The sequence below is a fragment of the Protopterus annectens genome, chromosome 13.part0, assembly GCF_019279795.1.
Source record: "Protopterus annectens isolate FY-2018-M chromosome 13.part0, PAN1.0, whole genome shotgun sequence".
NCBI lineage: Eukaryota > Metazoa > Chordata > Ceratodontiformes > Protopteridae > Protopterus > Protopterus annectens.
Genome location: NC_056747.1, coordinates 814,672,397 through 814,686,259, shown reverse-complemented (window position 1 = coordinate 814,686,259; position 13,863 = coordinate 814,672,397). Strand labels below are relative to the sequence as shown.

At 42.3% G+C, this 13,863-nt stretch overlaps 1 protein-coding gene across 1 annotated transcript in view; it reads right to left on the bottom strand.

Annotated features, from left to right (window-relative positions):
* The window catches only part of MED13 (mediator complex subunit 13), a 3,555,174-nt gene that overhangs the window by 994,941 nt on the left and 2,546,370 nt on the right, over nucleotides 1–13,863 (bottom strand). The window contains exon 15 of the mRNA XM_044054535.1: nucleotides 8,528–8,724. Within this exon, the coding sequence (XP_043910470.1) occupies nucleotides 8,528–8,724 (197 nt within the window). The remainder of the gene's footprint in view (nucleotides 1–8,527; nucleotides 8,725–13,863) is intronic.

The following is a 13,863-nucleotide window of genomic DNA, read 5'->3' as shown; positions in this document are numbered from 1 at the left end:
TTTTAGGAGGAACACACCAAAAATATGAGGCAAAAATCTGGACATTCAATCACACACACAGACAGACAGTCACTTCCCCATTCTTATGTGCATTCACTCACATATCGCTCTCTCTCACTCTCCCGATCTCAAACACACAACCACTTCCTCACTCAATTTATGTATTATTTCACACATCGCTCACTCTCCCCATCTCTCGCACACAGTCACTTCCACATTCATTCATGCATTCATTCACACATCGCTCACTCTCCCGATCTCACACACATACTATCACTTCCTCATTTATTCATGCATTCATTCACACATCGCTCACTCTCCCGATCTCTCTCTCACACACAGACTCTTGCTTTCATGAGCACATTCACTCAAACAGACACACACACACACACAGGCTTTCACTTACCTGACGGCCTGGGTTTTGCAGCTTAACAGCACACAGTTTGGGAACCCTTGGACTTGACAATACCTTGATGCATTAAAAAAGCATTTTTAAGCTTGCAACTTCTTAACATGAAGTTTTTAAATGTAGTAATCAACCACTAGAAGGGGCTTGAAAACTACAAATACAGGTTCAATGACCAGTGGAGCTCCATCACTGCTTGATTTTCACCAGTGGCAACACCAGGGTCTACCAAGGTAGATGTTAATATATGCTATTATTATGAATTCTTATGTCATATGTAGAATGCGTCATTTATTGAAATAAGAAGTGGCTAACACAGTATTGTTGAACATCTTTGAAGTTAGAGCTCAGTTAATGCTTCTGTTTTTAAAGGTGATTTAATTATGAAGTGTCTCAATGAATATTTTGATTTTAAAATTTTGTGTTTGTTCATGAAATGAAACATGATTAAGGTTTGTTGTTTAGCTGAAAATTGAGCCATTAAAGTGCACTAGCATGAAGAAATTTGAAGCTACTTAAGCATTATTTGTTTAGAAAGCCAGGATTTACAGAGTATTGTAGGTCACCAATCCTTGTTTACTGCTTACATAATATGAGCCTTTACTGAATCTTTTATACAGCTCTCAGAGAAGCACTATTTTCACTTGGTTTTCACCAAGAACTCCAAATATTATCTTGCATATGTTTTATACAGTATGTATGGTTTGGAATGGTTAGATTCATTTTAGAATTTGATGTTTTGTTATAAGTGGACAGTTATTTATGTATGAGTGTATTTTTAGCATAAACTGTAAATGATATATATTTTTTGCAAGTCATTTGAGTGTTCTCCTGTTTTGAATGTTATGACATTGAACATGATGACTTTGTCATTCAATAGTCTTCAGTTTCTGGTTGCAGCATTAACAACTTGATGGGGGGGGGGTTCATGCAATGACTATGTCGTAATTCAGCTAGACATTCTATAGGTTGTCTTTAATGACTACCCTCTATATTAGTAGTAGCTGTTTAAAGTGATTTTATTAAAGTCTGAGGAAGCATTCAGACCAGGACGTGAAAGCTCTTAGTTTTATCAATAAAGCAATTATTTTTCAGCTGTTGAATCATGTGGAAGAATTTGATTAACTTTGTTCATGTGGACTACAGTAGTTGAGCTTCCTCAAGGATGACTTACAGAAAGCAGAGATGAACTTATGTAGCTTATCATCCCAGATTCCTTAGCCCGTGGGTGGACAGCTGTGCTCGCTCATGTGAAAGCACTTTGAGGGCTGGAGCACTGATGACAAATTCCAGCTCTGGAGTCCCTTAATAGACTGACCAGTCTCTGGGCAAATTAAATACTTTAACCTTCTGGAGTACCATGGCCACTGTACCTGGGTTATATCTCATGCTACCCTTGTGGCATACATAAGAATGTCAGCCAGGGTTGGGACTACCTAAATGCACTGGAAGATTTAATGACAACATTTGCAACCTCCTCTGTGGAGGTAGAATGGGCTAAGTGGGTCACAACCCCCTTTCGTCAGACTTTCAAAAATTTACCAAAAATGGAATTATTGGGAGTGACCTTGGAAAACCGCTTTCATCACTATCACAGAGAGGAATGTGGAGCACCTCTGAAAATGCTATGCTGGTTTTGCCCAAAGCATTACAGGGTTATTTGCAGATAGGCTCAGATTCAATGGTTAAGCAGGATCTCGATGGCTGCCCACGTCAGATGGCGATGCAGGGCAGTTTTAATAATGGTCTTGGAGAGATGGAGGACTTGATACAATTCATCTTGTCAGCACACACAATGGACCTGATCTGGAATCCCTACTGACATGGTTTCTAGTGTGGACATTGATAAGGGCTACAATGGCATCTGCTAGAGGGATATCCCAAGTAGCACTTCAGTCTCCAGAACAACTTTAACTTGAGCAGATGAATTCTGGATGGGTGAGCCAGAATTGGCTTGTCTAAACCAGTTATATGGGGAACATGGAGGGCAGTGATGTCAGAGCATGTATTTATTCGATGCAAGAATCTGGCCCAATTATTATGCTGGAGAGTTTATCAAGGATGCAGCTGTAGCTAAGTAATGGAAAACCATGGTTGCGGTGATACTAGTGCCATGGGTTTGAAAAAAAGGACAGAAAAAATGAGCTACTGATATAAACGGAAGGGATCTTGACACAAGCAACTATTTTCACTCTGGTGGGTAAACCAGTGAATGACAAGGATATCAGGGGAAAGCCAACACGCAAGTCTCTCAAACTTACCATCAGGAAATGCAAAGACAACTATGAACTTAGGGAAGCAGCTAACTCAAAAGACAACCAGAAGGCCTCCTTCAGCTATACTAGGAAGAACAGCAGTGCCTTACAATTCTGTACTGCACATAACCTTTACATAGGTTTTGCAATTATAAGTAACGGGAGGGGATATTAAAAACTGTACAGTGTGTACTGAAGTGGACTGGAATTTATAACTGCAAGCAGACAAGGGTCTAGGGCGGAACATAACAGATCCTTTAAAATCTAAATTGAAATCAAGTCCTTTTGCCTGCTAAAATTTAACTGTTCTATGTATATAAATGTCTGAAATTCTGTTTTTTATTGTTGGTCTGAAGAAGAGCCTGACAAGAGTGAAAAAACTTACCATTTTGTATAATAAAGAAGCTATTTTTAAGCAGTGTTTAGCTTGTTTTACTTTTTATTCATTTCCTGCTGTTTTGTGTATTCACCGGCTTTTATCCTCTATTACAGGCCTTTCTGCATGAGTTTAACATTACCTCCCACAACTAAATATTAGACAACAGGATTGACGAGACTCCAATGGAAGGGACAGAAACCACTGCCAGAAACATACACAACAGAGAAACTTTGGCAAATCAGCAGACCACAGCAGAGTGATCAAGTTTGTCAGATTAGAGATGTTGAACATTTCATTTTTCAAACCCACAAACATCGGCACCTTTGTGCACTTGGCACTTATGCATACACAATTTTCAAGGTTTCTGAGAGACACTTACTTGATGGTAAAACTGAGAACAATTTAATTTAAACCTCAGTGCAGGAAGTATACATAAGCAAATATATATACGTGCACACACAAACACACTTTACACATTTTCTCCTACTACCTGCCTAACATCAACCCATTTGTTCTCTTGTGGAAAGAATAGTTGTGTAAAATCTTACCATAACCATCAATGTCCTTCTCTTCCATGTTGCAGTATTCTAAACATGAAGGAGCCTATGCCCGAGGCAACCCGAAACATCCGGCCCATATACAAAAGCTTAGCCTGGCTGTTGTATGGTGCGTGGGATGTCATATGCAGGTACCATAAATCGTGGGCCATAAATGTGACGTCTGCACACACAGACCTCAGAAGAACTGAATGTCCCAGTTGGACAACAGTCTAAGGGTAGCTGATCGGGATGCCATCCAGAGTGGGGGGGGGGGAAAGGAACAGGAAGAAGAGGCAGAGGTCCTAAAAGAGGGTAGGAGGACAGAAGGCATGTCCTCTGAATGAAGGTATCTAAAAGGATTAGAAGTTTATCACCCACAAGTGTAGTCTGTGGGTTTAGATGTGTGGATAAGTAATACTTTCCATTGTGTGATGAGGTTGACCTTGTGGAGTAACTTGTGGTGACTGCCCTTGGCTAGAGAAAAAAGTAGGGGAGAAACCAGTGCTGCCTTAGCCAAAAGGGAGTCACCAACAAGATTTTTGGTTTGTCCTGTTTAACTTTCAGCAGGACTTCCTGTATGAGAGGGAAAGGGGGAATGTATAAAGAAACATCCCTTTCCAGGAGATTGAGAAGGCATCCATCCTCTGGCTTGGGGGGGAGGGAGTTTTGTGCAGAATAGCTTCAGTTGTCTGTTTAAAGGGAAGGCAAACATATCTATTTGTGGTGTACCCCACCGGTGGAGTATGCCCCAGGAAGACATCCCTGTGTGATATCCATTCATGATTCTGAGATAATGACCTGCTGAGAGCACCTGCTTGAACACTGTTTTGGGATGGGAGGCAAACAGCCTGCAGCTTCACCTTAAGAGAGGGTAGCCATTTGCCAAGCTTAGATGGCCAGCCTGCAGAGCAAAAATGATTTTGTCCCCCCTTGTTTGTTTATATACCACAGGACTGTGGTGCTGCCTGTAAAGATTCTTAGAGGTCTTGGGTGTATGAAAGGGAGGAATGCTTTTAGGGCTAGGATGAGGGCAGTCATTTCCCCTGACATTGATGTGTTTTTTTTTGAAGTCAGGAGTCCCACTGGCCCTAAACCTTCAGTCCATTCATAGTTGCTCCCCATCCCAGATATGAAAAATCTGCATACATCTGTTGTACTGCAGCGAGTGGCTGTAATGGTAGTCCTGGGTTCAGGTGAATTTGCTGGATCCATCACAATATCTCTTTCTTGAGAAATGGAAGGAATGGTATCTGAAACTCTAGTGGGTTGTCATGTTGGGACCAAACATTCTTCAGGAAGCATTGAAATTTTCATATGTGTAACCTGGCTAAAGGTAACATGGGAAGCGTGCCTGCCATCAACCCCAGGAGGCGTAATAATTCCCTGGCAGAGATGTAGTTGGCTAGGAGTAGGTCCTGGAAACAAGTGGCGAGAGATGTGACCCTTTTCTGCTGGAAGAAAGGCCTTCATCAAATCTGTTCTTATTCTGCAACCCAGGAGCACCTGGTCCTGGGAGGGAGTGAGGGAGGATTTGAGATGGTTGTTTGTGAAATACAGGCCTTTGAGGAGGGAAATGGTGGATTGTAGGTACCTTAGTAAAGTACTTGGAAGATCTGCCTGGACAAGAAGATTGTCAAAGTATGGGAAGATTTGAAAGCCTTTGATTCTGCAAAAGGCTACCACAGGAGCTAGGCATTTTGTGAATACTCTTTGGTGCAGTGGGCAAACCAAAGGGCAAGGCAGTAAACTGAAAGTGCAAGGATTGCACAGCAAAATGCAGCAATTTCCAATAAGATGGGTGGATTAGAGATTGTGAAGATATGCATCCTTCAGGTCTAAAGTGGCCAGATAACGGATGGGGGTCAAGAGTGGAAAAGGGTTTGGAGAGACAGCATGCGGAAGGTGGGCACATGGAGGAAAGGGTTTAGAAAAGACAGGTCCAAGATACATCTCCACGGGCCATCCTTTCTTAGGACTAGGAAGAGTCTGGAGTAAAACCCTAGACCTTCCTGTCCCAGAGTGTTTCTTTGAATAAGCACCTTGTTTTCCAAGATCCGGAATGACTTGTGGAATGAGATGAATTTGGTCCTTTGGGGGAGGTAATATACCTTTTGGGAGAGGCTTTTCCCTCCAAGTCATAAAATATCCTTTTACCACTAGTGACAAGACTCAGTTGTCTGAGATGATCTGCGGCCATGGGGGGGAAGACCGTGAGAGAAGTGGGCAGAAAGGGGAAGATGGCATGTTAGGCATGTCATGAAAGGGCGGTCTTGGAGTAGTTTCAGAGGAGGCAGGTTTGGATGACGAAGGTCTTCTGGTAGCTTTTCCGGGTTTAGTGGAAGGCGGAGACTTCCTGACATATTTGGGTTTAAGCAGGGCAGTTTCTATGAAACTTAAGCACAGGTGAGATAAAGGTGTTTAAGGTCCTGCAGTTCTCCGATTTCTTTCTGTAGGTTTTTAAACAGTTCTACTGACTGCTTTCCAAAGAGAAGCTTATTGTCCAGTGGAGCATTCATGATTTTGCTCTTAAAATCATCAGGCAATGGTTGTAGCCTGAGCCAGGAATACCTATGGAGTAAACTGAGGCTGAGGCAGCTAACCTGGCTGATGCTTCTGCAGCATCATACCTGCATTTCATAAAGTATCTTTTGACCTGTGCAGCTAATGAAAGGGTGGAAGCCATCTGTGCCTTGGTGGGATACACAGTTATAGAATTCAGTTGATCCATAGCTTGTGAGACCAGGTCTAAGGCATATTTGACCTTATGCGTTTGGTAGTTGATGGCTCTGAAGGCCAGTGTGGAAGATGTGTAAATTTTCTTCCCTAACCTATCCATCATCTTACTGTCTTTATCCAAAGGGAGCAAGGAAGAGGAGGGAATCTGGACTATTTACCTGGAGAGACTGCAGTAACAGCAGTGTCTGCCACAGGAGGCTTGATAAGGAATATGAAGTCATCAGGAACTTTATAGAACCTGTCTGGTCTTTTAGGGGCTGTGGCTGAGAGTCTGGGGTCTTGGAGGCCGAGGCAAAGGCATCCAAGTATGCTGGGATTACTGGAGGAATGGCTGAGGGAGAGGGGCTTCCATCTGCAGAAGCTCATGACATCTCTTTTGAACTTCTGTCATTTGTGTGGAATCCCATTTGAAATACTTCCTAATTTTGGTAACTGTTTCCTCAAATGTGATGTCTTCAGGTGGGGAATCACCTTCTACAGAATCCTCTTCAGGAGAGCAATATCCTAAAGAAGAAATCAGTTGTGAGGAATAAGAAAGGGACTCATCGGAAGAGAATCAAGAATATTCAGGTGTCTGTGCAAGGGGCAATGGGCCTAAAGAAGTGGGACTGGGAGTCAAAGCTGGCAGACCAGAAAGGGTCTGTGATGAAATAGGCTTAAGGGCCATAAAGGCCTGGAAAATAGACTGCAAAAAATGCCTGCCAATCAGGAATACTTTCTGAAGGAGCAGTCAAATGCTTGAACTTCTGCTTCTTTTTTAGTGAAGGGGTCTTTGTTCCAGGCCGAGGAGGCACAGGCCAAGGATCCGAGGGCACCAGAGGATTAGAGGGGCTTTCCTCAGATATGGAAGCTAACCCTAAGCTGTCCAGGCTAATCTGGACCCCCCCCCCCCAACATCGGGAGCCAACGTCGCAGGTACCTCCGTGGACGTGCAGACTGCAGAAACTAGGGCGGTTTCTGACATGGTACACGCCGAAGTTGCCAAAGCCATCGGATGTACCTCAGCCCCTAGATCAGCAGCTGGTGGGACATCCGAATCCTGAGGCACAGGTGTTTTACCAGCCTAGCTACCTTGGCTTTCTTTCTAGGCGGTTTGGCCGAAATGGCAGGCGTCACTTCCATATCCAAAACAAGATGCTTAAGACGTTGGTTTTCCATGAATAAGTTAAGGGCTGCAAGATGGCTGCTCAGTTTTAGGGATGAATGACTGGCAAACTAAACATGCTTTGTAGTCGTGGGTAGGCCCAAAACAAAAGAGGCAGAGGTCGTGGCTATCTTTTGCGGGATTTGATGTCCGCACTTATATTTTCCCTTCCTAGATGACATGGATGGAATCAGCTAAAAGATCAGCAATAGGCAACCATAAAAGAAAATGTTCCCCAACAGGGTACATATCTTTTAGAAGATACTGGCGCAGAGCAGAATGAGCGAGCTGATGTTCAATTGGCAGCAGGGAAGTTCTGTGGTCTGGGCGTGCAGACGTCACATTTATGGCTCATGGTTTATGGTACCTACGTGTGACATCCCATGCAAAATACAGCAGCCAGGCTAAGCTTTTGTATATGGCCAGACGTTTGTGTCGTCCTCAGGTGGAGGATCCCTCATGTTTAGAATACTGCAACATGAGAATAGATGGACAACAGCTAATCGTGGAACGCGGTCAAGCTTCTTCTTTAACCCTAGCCTCAATCTGTTGCACACACCTGAAAGAAAGCTACTGCAACAAAGGGGTATGGCACAGTCAGTCGTACAACCCTAGCTCATTACACTGCTTACTGCATACCTCCCTCCCCAGTAGGCGAAGGCACTACAGTAAACTGGACCACCCACGTCTCATCAAGGTGGGCAACCAGCCCCCAGTCAAGCTCTTTCAGCTCCTCAGTCACTAATAAGTTTTGGACTGCGAGTCAGTCAGGATTTCATTCACTACCCATAGAACAGAGCAACCTGAAACCAATTTGTGCTGGACTAGTTAAAAGAAGTTAAGTGGATACTCAAAAGCAAGTTATAAGATGCTTTCAAAAATAGTTAACCTGCAGTGTACTGCAGCTAAGAAGCTATGTCCATACTGAAACTTGTATTATGGATAAATTCAAAGGGAGGGTATGAGTTTACAACAGATCATAATTTGCTGGCCAAGATGAAAACAATGTAGCAAATTCAAAACAACACATTTAACAATAATGGTGAAATCAAGTAAGGGTGAACATACCCATCTTTAATAAAAGGCATTGAGTGTACTGCAGGAAGGAGTTCAAGTTTGCCAACAGTCCAGCTGGGTCGATATATGCACTCCTCTGGCAGTTTTACAGAAGGCAAACAATGGCTTGGAAGTGTTTTCAGTGGAGCAAACATGGAACAGCCAACTAAAGCCTGGCATGCTTCTGGTTTGTAGACATAAGAGAAATCCTGCAGTAGGAAAAGATGAAATAACCAATAACTTTCAGTTTTGAAACACAGTAATAAATCCCGCTTAAAAAATCTAAACTCATGTTAACTATGCAACACTTGACACCGTGCAGATAAGTCACAAATATTCTTAATGAAAATTCAGGCCCAATGATTAAAGCAGAGAAAGCAATCCTGTGGATAATTATATTTACAAAAACAGCAAAACTTTGAGTAGTAGTCACTGCTAAAATAAATTGCTTATTTTACAGTTAACACCCCACCTAGTGCATCTTCTTCCCAAGTTTTATCAGCAGTATTGTCCGTCTACACTAGGACACATTTAGTTAGTCCAATAAAACATTTCAAAGCACTTCAGTAGGAATATGAAGCCCTCATACAGGTACCACTGCTAGGACTTGCCTTCTAACTCAAGCCCTTTAAACCCTACATAGAACTTTGTGTCAGGCTATTTCCTAAATAAAAAAATGGTTATAATTAGTTTTAAAAATCCACTGTGAAGATAATGTGAATAATGGTTAACAATTATACAAAACTGTTCAAGGGGAATGTAGGTAAAGTATCTTTCTATCAGTGACCATTCATTAAAACTCTGCTGTAACTGTATATGCTGGCATCTTTTTGGAGTGGTCAGCATTCAGACAAAGATTTTTTAACTCTTAAATACTTATGCCACAGGTAAAAGCCACATGTAAGTGCAGTTGTGCAAGAACGTATAATACACTTTTTCATAGATTACTGCTGCAGCAGTCCTTACAAACTGGGACTTCCATTACTCAAGGCCAGAGATCCAGACCTCCACCTCTTGCATAAGTGAATAGATTCATTAAACACCATTTTAAAGTTTTATCATCTGAAGAGACAGCAAAATGACCCCCCCCCCCGTTTAAGAAATACTGTTATCCAAATCTGAGCAAGACCTGAAAATGTGACGGGGAAAGGGGTAGGTGGAGAGGGACAGGGTACCCCCTCACAGTCCAAGATTTCCAAAGACAGAACAGGGATGGTGGGAAGGAACCATTACTGCAACACTGCAATTTACTCTAACATCTACCATTATGGCAAGTTCTTCTACAGCTACCGAAAAAGAAGCAAACTGGATACACAAAAAAAACAGGCATCAGAAAATGCCAAGCTATTTCTCTCATGAAATAATGTCCATACCCGTTCAAACTTTGTAGGTATTTAATAAAAAACTTATTTTAAAATCCACACAATGTATACGTAAATGCTTTTGTTTACCAAAATAGCAACCAAAATAGCAAACTTCAAACATTTCCAAAACCATTTCCTCGCATTTAAATAAGAGCAACTTCAAGACAATTGGCTATATACATCCCTTAATCCAGGAAATCTTTAAAAAATTTGTTTTTTACCAATCAAAAAAATCAATGAACTCATTTCCCTGTTCAACACAAAACCATTTAAATATTAAAACACGTTTTTACAATTTTTTCTTCTCCAATGTTTTCAATTTCAGCATTGGTGTAATAGAGCTACACTCATTTAACCCAGGCCAACTATCAGCCTGCAACCTTGTCTACCATAATAGCTCTTTTTTCTTTAACAGTACTGACCATGGTGTCTTTTCATTAATTTCTACACCGTCTATAGTCCCATATTTAAAGCTGTGTCAAGGGTTATCGTTTATATGTTCCGCTAAGCATTCCCCAAATTACACTTTCTTATTGTATATTCGTGTTCATAAATTCATGGGGTAAGCTTTCTCTTCATTTTACCTATGTAAAATCCGGAGAAGAAATCACATGTTGCAAGACACACTATTGCTTTTGAATTACAATTGTATCTTTCCCTTATACTATATGTTGTGTTTCTAAAGTTAAATAAACTACCCTTTCAAATTATTGAACACCATTTACAAGCATAGCATTGGGTCATGCCCTTATTTAAATGTAAATAATGTTTACTGTTGACTTCAAATAAATTTTTAAAACAACCTTTTTCGGTACACTACCCATGATTCTAATTAAATTTTTTTATCTAGTATGTATGTCATCTGCTAAAATGGACCAATTTTTTTTTATTTAGAATCCATTTAACCTTGGCACGGTCTTCACTATAGGTTGTCACAAAAGCTCTAGAGAAACCTGTGTTAAGAATCTCCCTACTGTTCTGAATTGTGCTGTTGGACCTATCAAATGAGTGTAACTCTATATTATCATGATGTCTACTCTCTGGTCGTTAGGTTGATTAAAGTTTTCATTTCTGTTAATTCTTTGAACCAATATTGGTTGAAAATACCCTATTTCTCTCTCTGTTATTACTTCTCTTTTTAAATCTTTGACTAACTTCTCAGGGTATGCTCTTTCAAGAAACATAGCTCCCAAATTCTCACACTCTTCTAAAAAGAATCCTCATATTGTGTGACCATACGAGCTTGCCCTGACAAGTTGTTCTTTTACTACATATTTCTTTTGGTAACTCAGATGTGAACTTGTGTAGTGGAAAAAACTGTTACAATACGTTTCCTTCCTATGAATATGTGCTACATATTGTTCATTATCCCTAAATAAATGAGGATTAAACTGGTCTTCAACCTGCTGGCCTTCTGCAAAACTCTGCGTATCAGGGGAATAAGGTAAGCATACAGGAGACTGGGGGGGGGGGTCACTCGTGGACTACAGCATCCTTTGGTGACTCCCAAGGAGGGGGGTGGTCAGAGCGAAGTACTTGCTGCACTTGTTTAGGGGAGAGGCAAAGAAGCTGGCACCAATGGCTGAATATTTGGTTCGCTACTGATTTGATTCAGGGACCACCTGTGTGGTCTTAATCTGCTCAGTCTGTTTGCCTTAACACTGGTCTCCCATGGGATGTGCTTTGCAATGAGAAAGCAGTTTTAAGAGATCACCCTTTCCCAAACCCTCATGGCCTCCACGCACAATGGGTATGAGCGGGTTCCCCTGCTTGATGTACCAAACCACCGACATATTGTCTGTAAGAAATGCAACTGTTCCCAGAGGACTGCAGTCCTGAAACGTTCCAACGTCAGAAGGACCACCCTCATCTCCAGTACATTTATGTACAATTTAATCTCTGTTGTGGACCACGTGCTTTGGACCATCTTTCCCTGGAAATTCCCCTCCACCCACCTCAACAGGGAGGCGGCCGTAGTCACCGTGTCTACAGGTGGAAGAATGAAGGGTCTGCCAAAATAGAGGTAATGTTTAAGGATCCACCACTGCAGATGGTGCCTGCAAACAGGAGTTAGCCTGACTGGAGTTGACAATGGATGGAGCAAAGTAGCCCACTGGACTACTATGGTCCACCAGAGAACTCACATGAAGAACCTAGCTAGACGGACCAAAAGAATGGCAGCTGACATGGACCCTAGGGCTATAAGGACCAGTCGAGCTGGTGGTGTCAGGGTATCTAGTGACAGCTGAACCTGTTGTCTCAAGGATCTTATTCTCTGTGGAGGTAGGGGTGCCATCTGTGTGGTTGTATTCAACTGAGTTACTATGAATTCAATGGTCTGTACAGGAGACATCTTGGATTTTGCCGTGTTCACTCTAATTCACAGGCAATTGAACAGTTGCAACATAACCTGAAAAGCATGAAGTTGTTGATGCCTTGTAGGTGCCACTAGGAGCCAATCGTCCAGGTATGGTAACACCTACAATCCTTGCAGATGGAGGTGAGCTGCAACCACTGCCATGCATTTTGCGAACACCCGAGGGCAGTGGTGAGACCAAAGGGCAGTGCTCCAAATTGGTAATGATTAGCCCCCAGCATGAAGTGCAGATATCTCCTGCAGCGCCCATTTATTTTGATATGATAGTACGTGTCCTGGAGATCTACAGAGCACATCCAATCGTCCTTATCAGAAGTGGCAGAATAGACTGTAGCATAACCATGTGCAAAGTACAGTTGTGTACACTTACCATAAATGTAGATGTTCAAGTGTATTCACTGTTGCAGTCATCACATTTGGGTTATCTGCTTGCAGTAGCCCTCAGTCGGCTTGATTATCAAAGTCTTGGGTCCTACGTCGGTTGCTATCGCATCTTCCATGATGTCAGGTAGTTAGGGGGTATAAAGCATGCAGCAGACGCCATTAAATCAGTTTTTCTTGCCCCAGATGTCAGGTGCCCCCATAATGGGAAGCAATTATATACTAGGTTACACCTCCAACAAAAAAATAAATACACCAGAAAGCTTTAAGAATAGTAAACAAAAATAGAGGTATAGTAATAGAAGTCAGGGGGCTGGAGGGAGGGTAACCAGGACTGCAACAGTGAATACACTCTAACATCTACATTTATGGTAAGTATGCACAACTGTACTATGTTCTTCGTGTTTCACTGTTGCAGTCATCACATTTGGGTGGATTCCCAAAGCTAAGAATGGGAGGAGGTAATTAGATAGCATTAGGACCAGCTATAAGGCCCTGCAAGACTGCAGTGGCAAATCCAGCTCTGGATTTACAAAAAATTGGCAAGTGGTAATGCTTGGTGAAAGTATGTACAGAACTCCAGGTAGCAGCTTCTAGGATGTCCTAGGTAGGGACACCTCTGAGAAAGGCTGTAGAGGTAGATGCAGCCCTGGTGGAATGTGGTCTTATTCCCTTGTGGGGTAGGTTTTCCATGGTGCTTATAGCAGAAATGAATGCAATGGCTTATCCACTTAGAAATGGTTTGCTTTGAAATGGCCTTCCCCTCTGCCCCTGCAGCAAATGCAACCAGCAGCTGCTCAGATTTCCTGAGAGGCTTAGTCCTGTCCAAGTAAAATCTAAGTTGTCTGTGCACGTCCAAGGAGTGCAGTATTTGTTCCCCTTTGTTCTGTGGATTAGAAAAGAAGGTTGGCAAATGAATGGACTGATTAAGGGCCACACTGAATACCACGTTGGGCATAAAGGAAGGATTGGTCCTGAGAGACACCCTGTCCGCATGAAAGATGATGAAAGGCTCCACTGCCATGATTCTGTTATTCAGACACCCTTCTTGCTGAAGTGATGGCTAGAAGGAAGGCTGTTTTCTAAGAAAGGAATTTCAACTCTGCATTTGCAGCTGGCTCAAAAGGAGGTAGAGTGAGCTTTGCCAATACAAAGTTAAGGTCCCAGGCTGGAGTAGGGGCTCTCCTGGGTGGTCTTAAGTTTTTGGCTCCCTCAGGAAATGCTTC